Source organism: Pteronotus mesoamericanus, unplaced genomic scaffold (genome assembly GCF_021234165.1).
Source record: "Pteronotus mesoamericanus isolate MK-2021 breed Mesoamerican mustached bat unplaced genomic scaffold, CSHL_Meso_final contig_24, whole genome shotgun sequence".
Taxonomy (NCBI): Eukaryota; Metazoa; Chordata; class Mammalia; order Chiroptera; family Mormoopidae; genus Pteronotus; species Pteronotus mesoamericanus.
The window spans coordinates 29114059-29136857 of NW_026555100.1; the positions used below are offsets into that span (position 1 = coordinate 29114059).

The following is a 22799-nucleotide window of genomic DNA, read 5'->3' on the forward strand; positions in this document are numbered from 1 at the left end:
TAGGTGAGTGGCCTCAGGCCTGTCCTGGAGCACTGAGGTAATGGGGACAGAGAGAGAGAAATATCTAGAGGAGTGGAGAGGTGTGGCAAAAAATCTAGGCACAAGGAGCTAAATAATCAGGGCAGCAAAGACTTGGCAGAAATGAAATGAAGATAGATTTATAATATCTTATTCCAATTCCAGTTTTACAGAATCTTAGATATTACTTAACAGCAATTTTCAAACTGGCACCTACAGATGGAATATTGTTAAGATCTGTTTGCTGAAATACTTTTTTAAAGAATTATCTTGGTTGATAGCTAAAATGATTTTTAGAACTAAAGTACTATTTTTAGTAGCTTAATTATAGGGTTTTGCATAGTTGTAGATGTTATTTTGAAATGACTTAATATATAGTATATTTAAATTTCTTGCTTTAAAAAAGTGCCTGGCAGTGACAAAGGCTACATGAGGGGCAGGAAGCAAGTACTTGATAACGTTTGGCACCACCACATCTCATTATTCAGATGGAAAGAGCGATAGAAGACAGGAACGAATCTGACCTTCTCCAAGGAAGTGGTAACATATTTTCTAAAACAAAGCTAGAAACATAAAACAGGAAGTAGAGTCATTTTAAGCTTTGAACTCACTTTCAATTCCTCATCTACACGTTTGATAGACAAATTCATTCGTGTACCCATGCTTTCGTCAGCCAACACATTTAAAGTCTACTTAATTCCAGGCCCAATGCTAATTACGAAGATGAGTAAGATACATTTCCTCTCTGCTAGAAGCTCACAGATAGGTACAACACAATGGAGTGAGTGTAATGATAGAGGAGACAAAGAAGACAGAGCAGGAGCGAGAAAGCAGGGTAGGCTCCTGTGTGTGTGTGATCTGAAACAGAATTAAACTAATACACATGGTGAACATGGGGAACCCTAAGACGTTTGATTTTGGTGGACTCTCATGTGTGAGGTGAAACAGTCCATCAGGGAGCCTGGGCGGGCGGGCAGGCAGGTGGGCGGGTACAAGACCGAAACCTAACAACTAACGCCCACTGAGTGCCCTCCCTTCGTGCCAGGTGCTGTCCTAAGCATTTTATTTTGACTCATTTAATTCTTCCACTGACCTATCCTATGAAGAAAGTACTAATTTTTCATCCCCATGTGACAGACAGAAAAACTGAGGCATAGTTTGGTCAAACAGCTTGCCCAAGTTCTCACAGTAAGCGGGGCCAGGATCTGAACACAGGCAGGCTTCCTCCAGAGTCAAGGCTTTTAAACTGCTGAAACCATGCCTCCTGGGCAGGGGAGACTTGTCAGAGATGCATTTTGGAGCAGAGCAGCAAAATGATTGAATCGCATACCAATACTCTGAATACAAATAAAACATTCTGTGGATGAAAAGGGGGCTCTGTAATAAATCTAACCAAAAATAATCTCGCAAGGTGATCTGATTATAAATTCCTAACTGGGCCAGTCATAGTGGGTAGTCACGCCTCAGGCCTATAAATTCCCTAGTAGGAGGTTATCTTTGTCTTAAGAAAACACTGTCCATTTGTGTGTGTGTGTGTGTGTCTAGATTAAAGCACCTTTGAAATGCCTCTTTTCCAGATACCTCAAAAGCTGAACCACCCTCAAGAGAGCACATACTCTTAACTATCCTGTTCTCCAATCACAGGGATTTCCCTCTCTTGCTTTCTAATCTTCCTTAATTTAAAATGTGTAAAAGAAACTGCAAAATGTCATTTTGGGGAGCATTTTGCTCAGTCTGTTGAGATCTTGCTTCCAGGAGTGTCTTCTGTTTGGCTCAAATGAACTCTAATAAACTCATAAAAATTCTCCACAGGCTTGAATGTTCTTTGACAATTTTAATAACCCCACAGACTTTAAACTTTAAAAGGAGCTAAAACAGCCCTGGCTTGTGTGGCTCAGTGGATTGAGTGTTGATCTGTAAACCAAAAGGTCACTGGTTTGATTCCCAGTCAGGGCACATGCCTGGGTTGCAGGCCAGGTCCCTGGTTGGGGGCATGCATGCGAGAGGCAACCAACTGATGTTTTTCTCACACATTGATGTTTCTCTGCCTCTCTTCCCCTCCCTCTGCAAATAAATAAATAAAATCTTAAAAAATAAATAAATAAAAGGAACTAAAACAGGCAGAGCAGCCAGTGCTCGGAGACCCACCCTCTCCATATAGAATGCACCCCGAACTGAGAACCAAGTCAGGAAGCATTACTGACTGGTTAGGCTAATAAGAATTCTCCCATATCAGATTAGTCAACAAGAGAAAATGTCCAGTCTGTTTGGCTGTTACATTTCTCTTTGTAAATGAATAAAGATGAATTGTGAATCCTTGTCTAGGATTCATCAGAGTGAACTGCCAACATCAAAGTACTATCATTTTGTGAGGTCTTGTGCAAACTACCACCTCCTCACAGTTCATGCCTGGCAGCACCTCTCTGCAAGGAGCAAACATGATTTTCAGGTCTAAGAATGACAATTACACAATTAAATACAGAATTAATTACAGAATTAAGTTACCAAGCCAATGAGCCTCCTGCCTGCTCCTCTTCCTCAGGGGTCCCCAGTCACATGTGTTGATGTAAGAAACATCCAGATCTGTACAGAAATTTTTATGAGTTTATTTGAGTAAACTGACCACATTGCTGAGAAACAAGATCTCAAATGCTCTGGAGAATGATAGTTTTGCGGTTTCTTTTATACATTTAGAATTAAAGAAGAAACATAAGGAACATTACATGAACTTGGGAGAGGGCAAGGTACAGGATAGTTAATAAGATTATTATTATTATTATTTTCTTTTTAATTTATTTTTAGAGACGTGGAAGGGAAGGAGAAAGAGAGGGAGAGAAACTTCAACCAGCTGCCCCTCGCATGCTCCCAACTGGAGACCTGACACGCAACCCAGGCATGTCCTCCGACAGGGAATCAAACTGGCGGCCTTTCAGACTGCAGGCTGGCGCTCAATCCACTCACCCACAACAGCTAGGGCCTAGATTACTTATTTGCTCTCTTGAAGGTAGTTACAATTTATGCATAATTTATGGTTAACACCTAGATGCAAAAGGACAATTGACAGGGCTTGCTTAAGGCAAAGGTAAACATTTTACTAACGATGTTATATGCCTAGGATATGACTACCCATCACGACCTGCTCAGTTAGAAATTTATGATCAGATCACTCCGTGAGGTTACTTATCAGATTTAAATCTGAATTTAACAGATTTATTATAGATCCCCCCCACCTTTTTTGTCCACACAGGAGCTCCCACCAGAAGAGAGGAACCTGGGGAGCAGACATATAATTGGGGTGTCTGGCCCAGCAGGCCCAGGTACCAGGTGCCATCCTTCTACACACAGTTCCTCTCTCTCCCTCTCTTCTCTTCTCTACTCCCTATTTGGCTGACATTGAGCAGGGAGATTTCTCCCTCTCTGTATCTTTCTAAAAACTTCTGTAAATTTCTACAGAAAGTAATTTTACCCTTGTTCTCAACACTGGGCAATGAATAACATTCACAACCTCACTTCCTTTTGCCCCAACTTCCTCCCACCTCAATCCCATCTGATAATTCTATACGACAGACGTGAGAGAGCCCAATTCTTTTCATCTTTTCATCAGAAATGTGAACTCTTTGGAAGCAGGGACCCAACATTATCTCCTAGCATTATATATATGAAAAAATCATTTTAAATTCTCTACAGGGTTTCTTATCTATTCTATTCAGTAACATAGGAGTTTGTTGCTTTATGTTTAATAATGGTTAACATCAATTGAGCATTTACTAAAATGTCAAGCACTTTGCATGGGTTTTCTCATTTAATTCTCATAATCACCCTATAAGATTGATATTATTATTTGCATCCTTTTTCGGATAAGAAAACCGAGAATGAGAGAGATTAAACAATTTATTCACGATTACATAGTTCAAGGCAGTCAGGAGTTAAACTCAGTCCTAATCTAGAATTTAACCAGTGTGCCACATTGCTTTCCTAAAATGTTTTGTTACCGTTTCCATTTATTGTTTTAAATCTCTGGTGTGTTTAATGCTTAAGAACGGCTAACCATGACCCAGACTGGACCAACAGATATATCTCAAACCAGAGGACAGCAATCTGGAGCAAAGGCCACACTCGCTTCCTCCAGAGCCCGTAATCTCAGTTATCAACCCGAGCGTAGCTGCCAGTTCTTCCACGTGTTACACCCGCCCCCCTCTACCCCCCATTCCTGCACCCCTGACAAGAGGCAGCCCAAAGGGAAGACTGGAAGGCTGTGCTCCTTTGTGGAATCCACTTTTCCCCGTTTTATACAAGGCGAAACTGGTACTTAGAAAGGCGAATTATGCTGAAGGACACAGAATGAGTTAGTTCCAGTTCACAGTCACTGGGTTTATCTCAGCACAGGAATTTGCTTCATCCTCAAAGCAGATAAACACAAATCAGCCCTTTACAAAGGAACACCGAATGTGAGGTCTGAGCCATCAGAAACACCCAGAGATTGCCCCGAAGACGGAGGCGGTCCTAGGAGACAGCTTTCTCGTCCCCGGGAGACAGTATTCTCGCCCGGACCCGCCCCCAACCCCATCCCGTCTCGCCTCACCCACCCTCGCACTTGGGTTCCAGGTCCCGCCCCTAGAAGGTCGCAGCCAATTGGGGAGCTGCAACCTCACCGCACCGCGCGCCTGCGAGTACCTCCTTCCTATCTGGGACCCGCCGGCAGTGACGTGCTCCGCCCTGCAGCCGCGGGATTCAAACTCCCGGAAGCGGCTTTGGCACCGGAGGTGTAGCTGGGCTGACGCGAGCTCCGTTTTTCGCCTCAGGTGCTGGCAGCCTGCTGGGAGGTGACTGCGGAGGTTGGGGAGGCGCTGCCTGGTGCCCCAGCCTCGCGACGGGGCCGGACCAAGCGGAAGGCGGCATCAGTGAGCAGATCAGGTCCGCTGGGACTCAAATCTCTGCCCGCCTGATTTAAACCCGCTTTTCCTGGCACCCGGCTGGGCACCTCACGACCGTTGTGGTTTCGATTCTTCCTTTCACCTTTGCGGTGAGTATTATCGTCCCCTTACAGACAGGCACGGAGAGGCCAAGTGACTTAGCCAAGGTCTTTATTTAGTTAAGCATTTTGCCGATTAGCAAGAACTTCCATGTCTTAAGAGCGAGAGGAAAAAACAAGTGCCTCTCTTTGCAGTTTTACTTTGCCTGTCTGCCTCCCCCGTGATGTCTTACATGAGGGCTTTGTAAGATTTGCCTCCACTTGTAGATGATGTAGCCTGTAATCGATGCCTTGTTCAGAGTGCTGGATTCATTTAAATGTTTCTTTGGTCACCTACTGTCCAGCATGTCCTAGATCACTTCCGCAAATCTCTAAGTATTTTGTGAGCACCTGCTCTTAGGCACGGTGGGTGACAAAAATAATTCAAGGTTCGGTCCCCATTTCCTCTCCCATACCCTAGCGGCTTGGCCACATTGCTTCTTTTCATAGGAAGCAGCTTCTGTTTAGCAAACAGGTTATTAGACCTTTTCGAACCTAGGATATGACTTTTTAAACTCAGACTTATAAACTATAATCGCGTTTTTATTTTTACATTTTCAGAGATGTCCTCCAGAAGTTCCAAAAGTTTAATTAAAAGCAAATGGGGATCAAAGTCTAGTAGCTCCAAATCAGAAACTGCATTAGAAAAATTTAGGGGAAAAATTGCAGCCTTACAAACATCAGTGGATGCAAACACAAGTGGAAGAGGAAAGCTGACTGATGAAGAGACACACAGGCTTTTGGAGGTAAATGACCTTAAAAACTCTTTTCAGTTGTAGTAAGTTTTCTGGTAGGAGATTAGAAAGTATTTCCCCAATAATGATATACTAGCTTTTTTGTTAGCTTACTAAATGTAAAAAATCAAATCTAATTATTTCAAAGGGTTAAATGGAGTTTGGATTTTCATATGAATGTTTAAAAATCTATTTTATTGTGTTTATTGGCTGCTTTCCAGGTAATCTTTGTTTTCAGGTTGTTTTGAGATAAAATTGTTACATATATTGGCATTTTGCATTCTTTTAAACTATATTTCATGTTCCCTAATTTTCAGTTTGTTTTAGCAGAGTCAGTAGAGCAGTTGGGAATTTATTAGAACTGGAAGGGTTTAAAAAATTAGTCATTGACTTATTTTATTTTATAATAGTCCTTTTATTATTAAAGTTAGAAAATAAATGACCTGCATTAAGTAGCATCATTGGATTTCACACATAATAAAACCAAGTGACTTATTATTTTTAACAACATATATTGAGGTAAATACATATTCAAGAATTGAAAAACAATCTATCACCAGTTCTTAGATATGAAGATTATTTTGCAGTCTGGTGAAGGAATCTGATAGCTTCCCTGAAAGATCTCTTTCCAGTTCATTCCACTTTTGACAAGCACTGCTTGTCAAATCTCCATTCCTTTACAATCAGTTGAAACTAAACTTCTTGTACCTTCTACCCATTTGTTCTAATTGTGCCCATTAAAGCTACACAGAACAAGTATGTTTTTAATGCAATTGACAACTATTCAGATATTTAAGAAAAACGTGTTTTCTGTAGACCTACCCCATATTCTTCAGCTTTTCTGTCTTCTTATCATCCTGGTAACTTTCCTGAATAGTTGGTGGTATGTTCATTTCCTTTCTGAATTCTGCACCCAGTACTGTACACAGTGGAAAACACAGGTTGAAATGGTACCTTTATTTCCAGATGGGGATACTGTACTCCATGAAAACCTAAAATTGTATTGGCTTTTTTTGGTAACTGTAGCATACTACTGCCTTCTGTTAAGCTTGTAGTTAACTAAAATTCCTCATCATTTGCACACAATCATCCAACAGAATGTTCCCCTATTTGTATTTGAACAATTTGGAACAATTGCTTCTCCCCATCCCACGTCCCCTCCCCCATCCAGCCAAATGCCAGTTTTTAATTTTATGATGTTTTTACCTTGTTAGCATGTAAAGTCATTCTCGTAACTTTTTCTGTCATCTCCATTGGTGCTTTCTCCCCTGTGCCAGCAGCAGTACAACAAGCATGACTTCTTTATCTTTTAAGTACTTGAAAATTTTGAACACAACCTTCTAGATTGGATACCAAATTTATTAACAAAAAGCAAGTTAATGAATACATTTTTATCTAGGTGTGAATGTTGTATAATTTTTAAGGTCTCTTGTTTCAAGTTCATCAATGAGCATACATCTCATGTGCCTTTTAGCCTTTAAGATTATTAGCACTGGTACGATGAAGGGTTGATTATCAGATTCTCATGTGAGAGACTCAGGTTTTCTTTAGCTTTCTCTTACCACTCTTGACAAAGTTGGTTTCTCCTTTCTGTGTCCGTATCATATCCATTTTATTTACGTAGTCTTAACTACATGTAGTTAAGTATGTGTAGCCTTACCTACAGCACTTAACCATATTGCATTAATGTATTAGTTTACTTCCCTGAGCTCTCTGAGCCTAAGACCTTGGCTTCATCATCTTTCTGGGCTTCATATTTAGTACAATGCTGGCTTGATATATAGTAAACCCTTCATAAATGTTTGTTGTAGTATACCTTTACTTTCATGTTTGACCTGGCTTTGCTCTAAGATTCTTCTTAGTTTATATCTAGAAAATTCAATTCCTTGAGGCTGAGAGGGAGAAGAATGCTTATCATCTCATAGAGAAGGACAAAGAAATACAGCAACTCAGAGACCACCTGAAAACCAAACATAGTACTACTGCATTGCTTGAACAGTTGGAGGAGAAAACAAAGGAAGGTGAAAAGAGGGAACAGCTGTTGAAATCCTTGTCTGAAGAGGCAGATTTATTGAAAAAACAGTTGTCTACTACAACTGCGAGACTCACTGAACTTGAAACTAAAGCAATTAATTCATCACAGGTACTCGTAATTTCTTTAAACCCCGATTTTTTTTCCTGACACAGTAAGATCTTTTTTAAAAAATATATTGCGTAGGCTATACACTATTCATTTCTTTAAAATTTTTTATTGACTGATTTCAAAAAAGGTTTTATTTATTTTTTTAGAGGGGAAGGGAGGGAGGAGAGGGAGAGAAACATCAATGTGTGAGAAAAACATCGATCAGTTGCCTCTTGCATGCCCCCAACCAAGAACCTGGACCGCAACCCAGGCATGTGCCCTGACTGGGAATTGAACTAGAGACCTTTCGGTTTGCAGGCCAGTGCTTATCCTACTGAGCCACACCAGCCAGATCACAATTATTAATTTTTTTAGAAAGAGAGAGAAACACTGATCTGTTGTTCCACTCACTATGCATTTATTGGTTGCTTCTTCCATGTGCCTTGACTGGACATCGAACCCGCAACCTTGCCATGTCGGGTCAATGCTCTAACCAACTGAGCTACCTGGCCAGGGCTTCACTATTAATTTCTTTGTTAGTCAGCACGTCTAGTTGCTATATAACAAACCACCTCCAAATCACAATCTTCTACAACAAAGGTTTATTTTCCCCCCCATGTCACAGTCTAGTGCAGGTTGGAGTGGAGGAGGCTTTGCTCCACAGAGTCATTCAGAGACCCAGATTCCTTCTCTTCCCTCGCCCCTCCCACCCCTTATGGCAGAGTCTTCCACCAGATCCTTTTTATACAGCTGTGAGCAAGAGAGAGTCTGTGGAGAACTGGGGGAGGGTTTGGGGCCAGGCATGGTTTTGGCATATGTCTCTTCTGCCTACATTCCACTGGACAGAATTCAGTTTCAGGGCCTCACTAACCACAGGGAAGGCTGGGAACATTGTCTACAGTGTGCCCAGGGGAGAAAGGAAAGAGGTTTGGCCACCTATCTCTGTTGTAATTTCCACCTAGAGAACTAAATTCAGACAGAGAAAGGGCTACATATTAGGGTGAGTGTCTAGAGCACCTTTGGAGAAAAAAAATATTTTGAACTTCCTTGCCAGCGTTAACACAGGTAAGGACTGGAATACAGCTTTTTGTGAGTTTTGTTGGCTAGCCTAAATACCTAACTACCTAGTTCCCCTCTTTTTTCCTTTATGAGAAAATGAAGGAAAAAGAAGTTATGTTTTAAATTCTACATAATCTAGATGAACTAGTAATAATGCTGTTACTAAGATAAACATAATTCTTAGAAAACAACTTTTACCTTTTGTTCGACAATTTACTATTTTCCAGATTTCATTCAAATAGCCCAGTTTTGCTTTGTCTCCTTTTGGTGAAAACCATTGAGCTACTCATATGCACTGAGGGCTACTCTGGTGATCCTGGGGTCCAGAGGACCTCAAAAGTCAAATTAGATATGAAATCTCAATGTCTCCAGTTCACTTAGGACATTTCCAGAAGATCTTAATTCTCCTCTGGTACCCTTCACCTGGCATAGGTTTCACCAGCAGGTGTAAGATCTGGATTTGGGATGCCCCTGTGAAGTATAATGAGGGAGCTTCTATTATTAAATTTGGGATGTTAACTAATATTGGTTTATTTACAGACTGAGACTACAAACTGCTTCAACTCATCAATGAATAATATGCATGAAACGGAAATACAACTGAGAGATGTAAGTTCCTTTTCGTCTTCTTAAGTTGTGGCTAAAGAGGACTGATTTCATTCTTAAATTTCATGGAATTTGACAGCAGTGATGCTGTGAGTTGAAAAAAACCTGTTGAGATGGAGAACTGAGTGGTCTGAGATCATTTCTCTAGGTGACTGACTTCCTATAGTGTCCACGTATTCAAGGGGACCGGTTCTTCGAATCATGGTCTCATTGGCTAGAAAGCCCTAAAAGTCACCCATCACTACCAAATACCTCAACAACATCCCTTCTCCACCTAAATCTAATTTGCCCAGCTGTTTTGTTATTATAATGTAATAGTTTGAAAAGGAAAATACATTCTTTGTATACGCAATACTTCTTTTCTCTAGAATTTGTTATGGGGTTATTTTTAATATATGGTGAAACTATATTATTTTAAACTTATGTCCTAAATGGATTGGTAAGTTTCATTGGGAATTAAATTGAGGACACAAGACTACTATTCACAGTGTATTTTTTCAAGTTTTAAGATTAGATATACAAAGTATGAAATTTGTGATTTAACTATTATACCACTAAGTAGGTATTTTGATTCTAGAAATATTACTAGTATGTCTACCCTGATCTAAGTATGCTCTTAAGATTCTTGTTTTATTTCATCTAGCAAGTGTACTTTGTACTTTGTAGTCTATTTGATCTTCAAAAGAATTTAAATCTGTTGAGTGTCTGTATGGTGGGGTCCTATAGGACCCTTATCAAAATAATTTACTTAGAGGAAACTAAAATAAGGAAGAAACATAGTTTTTAAAGAACTATCAAATAAGTGTTTTGTCTGGTACATTATCCCCAACATCTAGAACAGTTGAAAGGATAACTGAATGGACTCTTGTGTGAATTTTACTAGCATCTTCCTTTAGCAAAGTACCGGAAAATACATGCTATTTTCTTAAACTCATACGTAATTTTTAGGCTTCTCAGAGCTATCTGCTTCAAATATAAACAAGTTATTTTTAGATAATGGTTCTTTTTATGAAATTAACTTAAAAAATGTTACATGTTTATACCCAATCTTTTTGTCCTATCTTCCTAGATTATTTAAGGAATACATAATACTTCTCTGCTCTGTTTCCCTCAGAAAGGCTTTTAGACAAATGGGGTAAAATTTAACCCAACTCACCTTCAAATGGTGGTGTAGACTGAGCAATGCCTCTCAGACTCCAGTGTGCATATGAATCGAGGGGATCGTTATAAAAGGTAGATTCTGATTTCCTTGGTCTGAGGTAGGACCTGAGATAATGGATTTCCAACAAGCTCCTGCTGCTGCTGCTCTTGGTGGTGGTTCAAGGGCCATCCTTTGAGAATCAGTAATTTACCTCTGATAAGCAAGCAGTGGCTTAGCTCTGCTTGTCACTTTGCAATCTCTGCAGATCTTTAAAACAGGGAGGGAAACTGTAGTCAGAGGACTTAGGGAGCAGGAGTAGAGAAACCGCACTCTGGATAGTCCACACACTCTTACATTATTCAGCTTTTGAGAGCTCAGCAGTTCTAGTCCCATACCCTTCCTCAACACTCCCACAAAACTTCCTGTGGAAGTTGGCCTACCTGTTTTAAGATCAGTGTTTGTTATGGTAAAAGAAGCCCCAAAATCCTGTGTTTACCTTTCTTAAGGCGTAGTTGTATCGATAACTCCTCAGCTACATTTAGGTCTGGCCGACATTTTGAAATAATTACATTAATGATGTGACCATCGTCTGATGTCAGCAACTTTCAAACTAAATCAAACCAAATAGCTAAAAGGCAGTTTTCATAGGCATTTCTTGCTCTTCATTAACAGACACTCACACACACACACACACACACAAAAAACCTTACTTTCAAATATAGACTTTAGGGAAGATAATTATTTTTAAATCTTTTATTTGGAAACAATTCAAATTTACAGAGAAGTGACAAGAATGAAAATGGTACGTAACATGACCATTTACCAAATTTACCAGTCTATCATTGTTAATATTTTATCCTCTTTTGTACTCTCTTTCAGTCCCCACCCCTCCACACATATGCTTTATTTTTGTCTGAACCATTTGAGAATGAGTTGCATGTACCCATAGTCCTTTAAGCCTATATACTTTAATATTTATTCCTAAGAATGAGGAAGTTCTTCTTACATGACTAAAATACAGATAGCAACTTTTAATAAATTTAATGTGGACCCTGTCCATATTCCAGTTTTGTCAATTGACCTGCATTTTTGTTCCTCCAGTATAGGCTAACGTTTTAGTCTATGTTGGAATTTTTCTCTAAGGAACATTTAACGGATCCTGTCAAGCCAGGAGGAAGAGCTTTAGTAACATTCTAGAGGGCTTCACTTTTGCCCATACTTGTTCTATATTTTTACTGATAACTTGGATGGAAATGTTACATGCATGCCTAACGAACCTGTAGATGACACAGAGCTGGAAGGGATCAAGCAATGCAACAATGACTCTAAAGAGGAAAACTATTAACATCAACTTTCCTTGATAGCTGTCAAATCCATTTACTGATGCTATTAAGAGAAGAAAGCAGATGAATAGGGTCAGTGAGAAGAGGTAGGATATGAACAAATGTTTACTACTTTATTTAAGGGACATCACCATCATGTGACCTTTCAGAGTATTGCCTCTCAAATCTTAAATCAGCGCATACTTTTGTTTTTTCACACTCAAGTAATATATGGACAGTTGTCTTTAAAAGAAGAAAATTTTCATGACTAATGTTGACTTAAACTATATTAAAATATTTCTTAAATATGGAAAAGTTAAAATTTGGTATAAAATTAGGTATTTTTATTCTCAAACACAGGATTTATAAGTATTTGGATATATGTATGCTTTTTGAGTCATACAATGCTATATCTCTTTATCAACTAAATTTGAGTATACTGTATAATGTAGACTGAGTATACAGTATCTTCATTTGATGAATGAACTTTTAAGTCATATGAGAAGAACAAATATAACTGCCTAACGTGCAGAGAGAAAAGTGGTCACGTGGCTGGAGGGCCCTGGACTAAGTCTTTGATTCCAGAAGTTGCCTCTGTCTTCCTAATCCATTTCCTAACTTCAGGGATAATAGACATTGAAAATCCTTCAAGCCCCATACCTAGAAACTTTGCTCAGGAGTTTGTAGGATGTTCATGCAAGGAGCCTAGCAAATGTTGGAGGAACTCTCTAGACTTAGAGTTTTCCTATATATAGATCTCTTTGGACATGCAGCTCAACTGCCTGTGTCTTTAAACAATAGAAATTCTTACCTGAAAGAAGATGCCCTGATATACAACCAAAACCTTCCAGTATGTTTCTTATGACTTACCCCATCTCACCCCTCTAGAGTGAGATGCCAGCTTGTGGAGGAAGGGAGCCCCCCCTCCTTTTACAGTCCACCTACGACAAATGTAGGGCAATTCAAAATGAATCAGACATCTTAGAAAACATATTCCAGTATGTATGTTTTACTTCAGTAAGGCTTCGCCATGCAACTTTTGTTAAGAACTTTGTGTTTGTACCATCTCTTTCTGGCAGCCCTGAAGGATATGAAATTACTCATCCTGGCTGCTACTTCAATCATTGATAACAATAAATTACAACAGGTCTGGGGTGAACTGTGGCACCAGGGGTACATATTAAGAACTTGTAAGATTATAGAAATAGCTATGGTACTTTTATTACAAAGGGTTTGTCAATATAAGAAACATCCAAAACTATAGAGAATTTTTATAATAGTTTATTTGAGCCAAACTGTTGATGTGCCAGGAAGCAAGATCTCACATCTACTGAAAATGACAGTTTTGCAGTTCTTTTTTATACTTTGGAGCTAATGAGGGAATTATCCTGTGAGCCAAAAGAATTTTTATCTGCTAGAAAAGATTACATCATTTGGGCTTCCTTGCCTATTTTAAGATTTTGCTTTCTTAGTTTTTCATTTGTTATTATTATAATAATGTTTATTATTGATTTTCATACATTTTCACATTGAGGCTCTAGAGAAAAATCAGCAATGGCTTGTGTATGATCAGCAGCGAGAGGTCTACGTACAAGGACTTCTAGCAAAAATCTATGAGTTGCAACAGAAATCGGAAACAGCTGCTCAATCACTTCCACAGCAGACAAAAATGAATGAATCAGAAGGTACTGATATAAACATGTTCTTTTGGGATAGGTCTGCCTGACATTTTCCAAAAGGAGAGATTCCTCAAATTTAGATCTTATAGGCATGTGTTAGAAAGTAAAATAAGGCCTGGCTGGGTAGCTCAGTTGGTTAGAGCACCGTCTCCATATGCCAAGGTTGTGGGTTTGATCTCCGGTCTGGGCACATAAAAGAATCAACCAATGAACGCATAAATAAGAGGGACAACAAATAAATCTCAATCTCTCTTTCTCTCTTTCCCACCCCTCCCCTTTCTCTAAAATCAATAAATTAAAATGTTTAAAAGAAAGCAAAATAAGAGCAAGTCTTATTAAAATGGTATTCTGAAAACATACCATTTTGCCCAGTCTGTTTTATTTCCCATTGTTTTCTGGTAAAAGAAGGCAAAAGGCCCAGGACACCAAGGGACCTCTGGCAGCTCTGAAGGCACATTACATTTTTTCCACTCTGTATGTCCTCCCCCCTTCAAAGCCCTTCTCCAACTTTATTGCCCCCAGAGCTGCCTTGTCACCAATTATCATTTCAAACCCCAGGAGAAAGTATACATTTTATAGGTGATACTTCAGTCGGTCGAATCTCACCATAGAACTGAGATAAAGTTTCTGATGAACAATGCTGTTTTTTTGCCAAGTGCTTTGCTGTTTCCCTAACACTGCTCTCAACTGACTTTCACAAGAACCTTAAGAGATGGGGCAGAGGGTCATTACTCATCTTACAGGTGACAGTCTAAGAACAGAAGAGAAACCCCATGCAAAGCACTCATTAAATGACTAAGAGCCCTAACGGGAAGGAAGCCTTGAATTACACAAGAGAGAAGGCTAAAGAAGGCAAGCAAGGCTCTTGAGTATTTAAGTGAAGCTAATGTTAGAAAGAAGAAATGGAAGGAATGCCTCTGGGGACTATGCAAAGCTGTTTATCCCTAAGGGGACAAAGTCACTACTGCAATACCTTTACAAGGTTACTAAACATGGAAGTAGGATTTTAGTTATGAGCTAGGTCTGATTTTTTCTTCAGTAATATAGGGGTGTGTTTGTGTTATCAAAGTAATACGCATTTGCTAAAATAATTTAATAGTACAGAAAGGTCCTGCTCCACCTTTCCCATCTCATCCTGGTCTCTGTTTCTTCCTGTCAGGGCAGATGCTGTTAACATTTCTGATTTTAATTTTGGTAATGATCTCACCTATAAGTAATAAGCTTATATCCCTATTTGTTGACTTCTCTTCTTTTAGACATTAGTGACTTTCCCTCTCCATAGAATAGTTATGTTACTGTTTTTAGTCCTTTTAGTTATTTGCATTGTTAATTTCAAATAATGTACCTGGTGTTTTTGTTCCGTCAAATATCAACCCTATCTCTTGACTCTTCCTTTTGTAAAGTGAGGAAATAATGTGATCTTGTTTCCAGAAATGGGTTTATCTTTATCTTTTCAGGACTATTACATATTTCATAAAGTGAGTTTTGCCCTGCTGTGTTTGTCATAGGTTTTCTTCTAGAAGAAAAGCAAAAACATTACCACTATTTGTTGGCAAATGCCAAAAAAGATCTTGAGGCTGAACGACAAACCGTAACTCATTTGAATTTTGAACTTAGTGAATTTCAAAGAAAATATGAAGAAACCCAAAAAGAAATCCACGATTTAAATAAACTGTTGTGTTCACAAAGAAAGGCAAATATACAACATCTGGAAGATGATAGGCATAAAACAGAGAAGATACAAAGGCTCAAGGATGAGAATGATGCTGCTAGGAGAAAACTTGAAGAAGAGAAGAAGAGATCTGAAGAGCTCTTATCACAGGTGAGCCTAACCAATAAGGTTTCCCATGATCCATAATTCAAATTTTTCATTGTACTTACTAAGTGTCAGAGACTATTTTAACCACTAAGGAACCAGCAGGAACAAAGCAATCCTGTCCCCTTGGTGGGTGTTCATAGTTAGAATGGAAATAGACCATAAATAAGAAACTAAAGAAAGTATCACAGAATAATCCGACAAAGAGAAACGGGGCTGGCGAAGGCCTCATGGAGGAGATGGTGTTGGGACAAAGACCTGATGACAAGAAGGGACCATCCTGGTGAGTGGCTCCCCAGCCCGGGGAGCTCACAAACACTTTAAAGGCTCTGAGAGAGGAGGTAAGTATGTGTGAGAAGCAAGAACATTTAAAGAGAGGAATCAAGACTGACTCCAAGGCCTTGGCCGTGGTACTGTGCTCACATAGTTAATATGGCCCCTTCTGTGTTCTCACACGCTCGGCTTTACGCCAGAATGCTGAAGTCACTGAGTTCGGATTATGAGAACAGTATTTGGAGTCCATACCTGGACTCTGGTCCAGGATGTGTGTGGCCTTAGGCAAATCATCTAACTTCTCTGACCTGCAGGTTAATCGTGTGTCAAATTAATAATAGTAATTTCTTCTTGCCTCTCAGGGCCTTTGTGAGAGGCAATTGAGAGAATGTAAAATCTTTGTAAACTAAAGGGACATGTTAGTGATCACTACTATCAGAATAGTAAATTTTGCCCTGGCTGGTGTGGCTCAGTAGATTGAGAGCTGGCCTGCAAACTAAAAGGTCACTGGTTTGATTCCCAGTCACGGCACATGCCTGGGTTGCCGGCCAGGTCCCCAGTAGGGGGCGCTTGAGAGGCACCTACACATTGATGTTCCCCTCTTTCTTCCTCTGTCTAAAAGTCAAAAAAAAATCTTTTTAAAAAAAGAAAGAATAGTAATTTTAAAAATCCTCCAGATGTTGGTGGGGAGTGGGGGGTGGAATAATCTGTAACATTTGCCCTCTTAGTCTTTACCATACTCACTTCTGCCTATAGGTGTGAGCAGTGATTATTTATGAAAGATTATGCCTAAATGATTGAGGATTTTGCTCCAGTTCTGTGGCCAAGGAGGCAAGACCCTGCCAGCTATTATCCTACTTAGAAATATTAATAGATTAGATGTCAGAGCCTCCAGAACAGTGTGTGTGGCCGCTGTAGCGTTCTCTGCTCTTCCTCAGCCTTCAGTCTGTGCCTGCGGGGGCTCTCAGCCGGCTCTCAGTGCTGCCACCGATAGCCATCACAGCACCGGCTGGACTGACTCACTCAGACTAGCAGGCGGTGTTCTGGTTAGAGATGTGAGACTCGCAAGTGCTCATGCCTGCAGGTCAAGGGATAGAGAGGTTGGATGTGACCACACTGTCTCCATTTACACCCTGCAGGTCCAGTTTCTTTACACGTCTCTGGTAAAGCAGCAAGAGGAACAAACAAGGGTAGCTCTGCTGGAACAACAGGTACTTGCTGGGGTTGCTTCTAAATCCAATATAACCCATTAGAAAATGGAATTTTATCTCATGTTTACACTATTCTGTGAAGATCCATTTCAAAGTTGTGAAAAATGTTTTTAAAAAGCTTTATCTGTGCTACCCATGTATTCCTGTTACTGTTGTTAGGCTGAAACAGATTCTCTGAGGTGAGGTGGCAATTTTCTTGACAGGTAGGTGTTCACTCGGGCAAATTTTATTCTTCCCCAAATGGCTTCTTGTAGTTCCTACTCTAGCCTAACAGGATCTCCCTTACAGAGCTGCCTCATAACTTCAAGCAGAACTCAAAGAGTCACCATTTAGTCTAAGAATAGAGACCAGAGATTTTGAGTACATTCCAAACCAGGGAGCAGCCATCTCTTTCCCTTCTCCCCCTTCCACATAAATAAGGGGGTGAGGGAGATACCTACACCTCAAACATTGGCTTTTTGGTCCTTGGATCAACCAAGTCCTCAACCATGAACTTCTTTTTCATTTTAATTTTTTAAATTAAATTTATTGGAGTGACATTGGTTCATAAAACTGTACAGATTTCAAATGTACAACTCAATAAAACATCACCTGCATACCGCATCATGTACTTTCTGCCCAAAGTCAAGTCTCTTTCTGTCCCCATTTATCCCTCCTTTGCCACTTCCACCTCCCCCCACTCTCCTTTCCCTCTGGCTATCACCATACTGTTGTCTGTTTCTCTGTTTCATATATATATATTTTTTTTTTTTTCTTTTTCTTAGTATCTTTACCTTCTTTTACCCAGCCCTACAACCCCCTTCCCCTCTGGCAGCTATCAATCTGCTCTGTGTATCTATACTTGTTTCTATTTTGTTTGTTCAATTATTTTGTTGATTAGATTCCACATATAAGTAAGATCCTATTCTATTTATCAATATCTCACTGTGCTCAGTTGACTTCTTGCTCTGATGGTACCACAAATGTTTGCTTCTTGTGCTAATTTAAAAAACGCAAGTGTCCAGTCAAGAAAACTGGACAGTTTACACTAGCTGTAACTATCTTGTCCTGGGCATTTCTGCAGATTCAGGCATGCACTTTAGACTTCGAAAATGAAAAACTTGACCGTCAAAATATGCAGCATCAATTGCATGTAATTCTTAAGGAGCTTCAAAAAGCAAGAAATCAAATAACACAGTTGGAATCCTTGGTGAGTCTAGAATGGTTAAAATTAAAACTTTTTTCTTCTTTCTCTTTCTGCCTTCTTTCCATTTATATGCCATACCAGTTCCCAAACTAGGAGGATCCCACTTAAAGAACAGCAGTCCCTCAAATCAACAGGCAGAGCCCCTGCCTCATGTGAAGCAACTGCCCTTTGAGCATCAGTTCAGAGCAAGGGAAAGAGGGCCATTACGTAGCTCTTGGTAATCATTACGTTACCGGTGCGTAGGATCATCCCGCACCCGCCCTGGGCTGTGATTCCAGAGGCACACGGAGTGCCTGGCCTGGGGGAGAGCATGGGGCAAGGGAGGGAATTATATTTTTCTATTTAAAAAGAATGAAAGAAGGAAATGCTGTTTTTAGGGATAAGGGACTGTTACTATTTAATAAACTGTTTTAAACATACTGAGTTAAGCACCTTTTGTGGGTTACCCTCAACACAATCATTTGCGGGGGGGGGGGAAGCATCTTTTTCACTTTTTTTACTGAATTTATTGGGATGACATTGGTTAATAAAATTCTGTAGGTTTCAGGTATACAATTCTGTAATACACCATCTGTATGTTGTACTGTGTGTTCACCACCCCAAGTCAGTTCTTTCATCATCACCATTTCTCCCTCCTTTACCCTCTTCTACCTCCCCCGGCCCTCCTTTCCCTCTGCTAATCACCATACTGTTGTCTGGGAATACATAATCTTTTAAAACAAAAACCTTTTAAATAACATTGATTCTCTGCGGGAATGGTTTCTGACTTACCTATTTTCACGTTACTAGTAAGCTTTTGGACCAAACCTGTCGGGGTCTGTGTGGGTATATGTCCTGAAGCACATATTTTATATACCATCCTAGTACTGCAGAGTATTTGCAGATGGTGAAATGTTACAAATAGAATTACTCAGTCTTCAAAAAAGAAAAAAGCAATTGGTTTTAAAAAATCATTTGTAACTCCTTTCTGACTATAAAGAAAATATATTTTTGGCTCTATCCTTTAGTGTGTTACTGATTTCGACCATTTATAATATTTGAAATAGAAATTTATCACTCATTCCTGTTAATGACTGTTTTTCAAAGCCTAGGGAGCTGGAGGGCATACAAAAGAATGCATAATTTTTCTGTATTTTCTTTGTGTTCCTCCTTTGTGTTCCTCTTTACAGGATGTTGTAAAATACTCCGTTTTAAGCTTTATTTTAAGTTCCTCAGAAAACATGAAAAAGCAAAGTGTCAAAGGTATTACACAGTCATTTCTGTGTATAACTTGTTTGATCTGCTAAAATTCTGTGCTGCTCTTCATTCCACATAGTTCTTTACTGCTGAAGTGCTCCTCTTAATCAAGACTAGCAAATTTTGTCAGCCTTGCACACAGGCCAACCTTGACATTCGGCTCTAAGCATTTGAATAAAACCTACTCCTATAAATGCCCGACCCCAGTACTTCCTTGGTCATCTGGGCAATTTATAACCACATCATATGTTAGCACCATAATACCCATGAGCAGAGATTCAAAAGAAAATCTGCCTGCGGGGCTGATGCAGCTGGACTATCTATGCAGCGGTTACAACTTACATATAAATGGCGTTTATTTGACATTTATTTTTCAGAAGCAGCTTCCTGAATTTGCCTTCACAGAGCCATTAGTCACTTTCCAAGGAGGGACTGAAAACAAAGCAAAAGTTGCGTCACCAAAAAGTCCCACAGCTGCACTGAACGAAAGCCTGGTGGAATGTCCCAAGTGCAATATCCAGTATCCAGCCACCGAACATCGAGATCTACTTGTCCACGTTGAATACTGTTCAGAATAACAACATGGTTGTTCTTTATTTTTGCCAAAAAATTCAATACTGTATCTTACATTAGCAAATGAACATTTTGAATTCGTTATTTCACCTCTTATGTAAGAAACTGCCTTACTACCTTGGAGACTCTGGCATAGAAGTTTATCACTGTATTTTTTGGGCTGCTTTGCATTTTCCTTAAGCAGGGATACCTCCCTGAGATGGTTCATATCCAGGCTTTAGTGTCTGCTGAGACAACTGACATGTTGCACTGTTTAAGTACTTGATGGAGAAAAGATAGCTCAGGTTACTGTTTGTGAATTAAATCGATACACAGGCAAGCAAATATTTTGTGTGTTGTGGGTTTTGAAAAATCAAAGGTCATTAACCAAATATCGTACTGTATGAGCACTTTTTATCTAAGCACTTGTTACATGTAAATAAATGTACTTTCAATTGAGTCCATTGCTAAAAGATGGTGATGCTTTTTTTTTTCCTTTTTGTTATAGAGGGGTTATTAGACAAGTTGGGAATTTTCTTGATCTTTATTGCTACTTACCGTTGAAACTGTCAACCTGAGTATGTTCTAAGCACAAAGCAGATTCTGCTTAAAGAATACTCCTAAGTGCCACACAATGTTTTCTGGCATATTAACTATCACTTTAAGTTGAATTTCAATAGGACAATGCATTGGTCAAAGTTGTTAAAATCTAGCACTCTCATTTTAATTTGCAGGTATTTTATTTACTTATTTTTGGCACTCTTAAATCTGGACAGTATAATGAGCAGATACTTGCTTACCTGAATATATATTTTTATATGTGTGTGTAAATGAAAAAAACTTTTTATTTCTTCAGGTTTTCTAAAATGCTTAACATTAGGCAACTATTAGTAATATGAAGGAGAAAAATAAAATTATTTAATAATTTTTAATATGTCTAGCATGTATGTATTTAAATGGGTATTCTAAGATTTCTACCCAGAGAGAAGTGCCAGACAGTTAGAGATTAACATATGGTGTAAAATAAGGTAGTTAAGGGTCCATTGGAATCAAAAACTACATGAAGCTCAGAAAAGTTAAAATCTCCACAATGATTTTTTTTTTTTAAAAAAAGAAAAGACATTCTTGGGTTTCAAACTCCAAATCAGCTTCAACACCCGTCTTCTCTTGACCATGCCAGAAGCCCTTGAGAGTTCTCCGAACGCAGTATTCTGAACTGAGCGATATCAAACTGGAGTCTTGGAATGTTTTTTGAGTTGGAGAGAAAAATGGCAGAACACGCTACCTGGACTCCTACAGCCCTCTGGTCTGAGAAGTTATGCCATTTCAAATCCCTCCACCTGTTCCATGAAGCCCTGCTCTGCCAGTTCTCTACCATCTTTAATATCAACTCCAACATTTATTAAGTGCTAACTATGTGCAAGGCTTTAGCCTAGGTATTAGTGATAGAGTGATAATAAGATACAGTCTAGTAGATGAGACCAAAATCTAAACAGATAAGTATAATACATTGTAGAAAGTGCTATAACGAAGTTATATGTAGGGTAGAGGAGCTTATTTATTTAAACTTTGCCTTATTCTAACAGGTTGATGGTCTGACTTTTCAAAGATACAATTCTTATACTAAGATAAAATTAAAAAGAAGTAGGAAAAAGCAATAGGAGAACAAGATTAAGAAGTAAAATAGAGCCACTCATAAGGATAGCTCCAAGGAAAGCCATGGAGTGCTTCTGACAGGCGAGCCCTGAATTTGGTGTTGAGCTTTGTAGGTATTAGCACAGAAATAATTCGGTATACCATTCACACGACTTAAAGATAGAGCTGATCTTCAAGAGAAATGCCACTATAATGATTCTGGTACTGAGACTTTAAAGAGATTCCTCCAATGTGCCTTCAAAGAGAAACCATGTCAAGTAAAGGTCCATAGCCTCAACGATCTGATAGAGCAGTGAGTTCCACTCTGATTTCTTAATGTTCTTATGCGTAGGTGAAAATTGTGTACAGAATCATGTCCATAATCCTCAAGTGCAGGCAATTCCATACTCTCTCAATGTGTAGCTCTCTGCTGTTATCCCAGAGCAAATTTTAGAGCTAGGAGCCAACTCAAAATCCTGTTGCCAGCCAGCCAGCAGGACTGTGGAGACTGGGAAATGCATGCCTTCACCCAAAGGGGGCGCAGCTGCTCAGCTCCAGCCAATGTCCAATGTGGATGAATCCGGTGTGGCTCATCTTTCAGATTTTCCAAGAGAGACCTAGAAGTTTTAAATGTGACACTTCCCAATTTCTAAGTGTTGGGAAAAATTACCACAGTGTGAGCGAAACATATTTCCCGTTTGTAACCTCTGCAGGGGTGTCCAACCCACAGCCCATGGGCCGCATGCGGCCCAGGATGGCTATGAATGCAGCCCAACACAAAATTGTAAATGTACTTAAAACATGAGATTTTTTTGTTGTTATTGTTAGTGTTTGTGTATTTAATGTGTGGCCCAAGACAACTCTTCTTCCAGCGTGGTTCAGAGAGGCCAAAAGTTTGGACACCCCTGGAGGGCACCTGAACGGGGCAAAAGGAGTGGCTAGTTCAGCCTGACATGGGCAGGCAGCTGGGGCAGGCTCAGTCCCACCTGCTCTTTTAGGACTGACGTCTTCTCAAATCTGGCTCAATCAAACTCACCTGTCTGAGGGACATAGCATGAACATGACCCTTCTGAACATCCCATCCATCTGCTGTCTTCATTCTTGGCTACACCTCCCAAATAGATCAGGCTGTCTGCTAGCACTTCCTCGCTACCCTCTACTCCCCGAATCCAACAAGTGAGGGAATGTCAGACCTGGA

General features: G+C 39.6%; 1 protein-coding gene across 1 annotated transcript; it reads left to right on the forward strand.

Annotated features, from left to right (window-relative positions):
* The first annotated feature begins 5019 nt into the window (after window positions 1–5019).
* Window positions 5020–19992, forward strand: CEP55 (centrosomal protein 55). The gene is made up of 9 exons (XM_054572472.1): window positions 5020–5041; window positions 5591–5775; window positions 7637–7906; window positions 9485–9553; window positions 13548–13698; window positions 15201–15514; window positions 16921–16992; window positions 18056–18181; window positions 19792–19992. Exons 2-9 carry the CDS (start codon window positions 5593–5595, stop codon window positions 19990–19992), a joined length of 1386 nt encoding a protein of 461 aa, XP_054428447.1. The 5' UTR covers window positions 5020–5041; window positions 5591–5592.
* The last annotated feature ends 2807 nt before the right edge of the window (window positions 19993–22799 follow it).

Excerpts from the sequence above, each read along its gene's own strand:
- CEP55 (XM_054572472.1), top strand. The coding sequence starts at position 5,593 with ATGTCCTCCAGAAGTTCCAAAAGTTTAATTAAAAGCAAATGGGGATCA. Across the intron at positions 5,776-7,636 it reads AGACACACAGGCTTTTGGAG|AAAATTCAATTCCTTGAGGC; the intron begins GTAAATGACCTT and ends GTTTATATCTAG. Across the intron at positions 15,515-16,920 it reads CTGAAGAGCTCTTATCACAG|GTCCAGTTTCTTTACACGTC; the intron begins GTGAGCCTAACC and ends TACACCCTGCAG.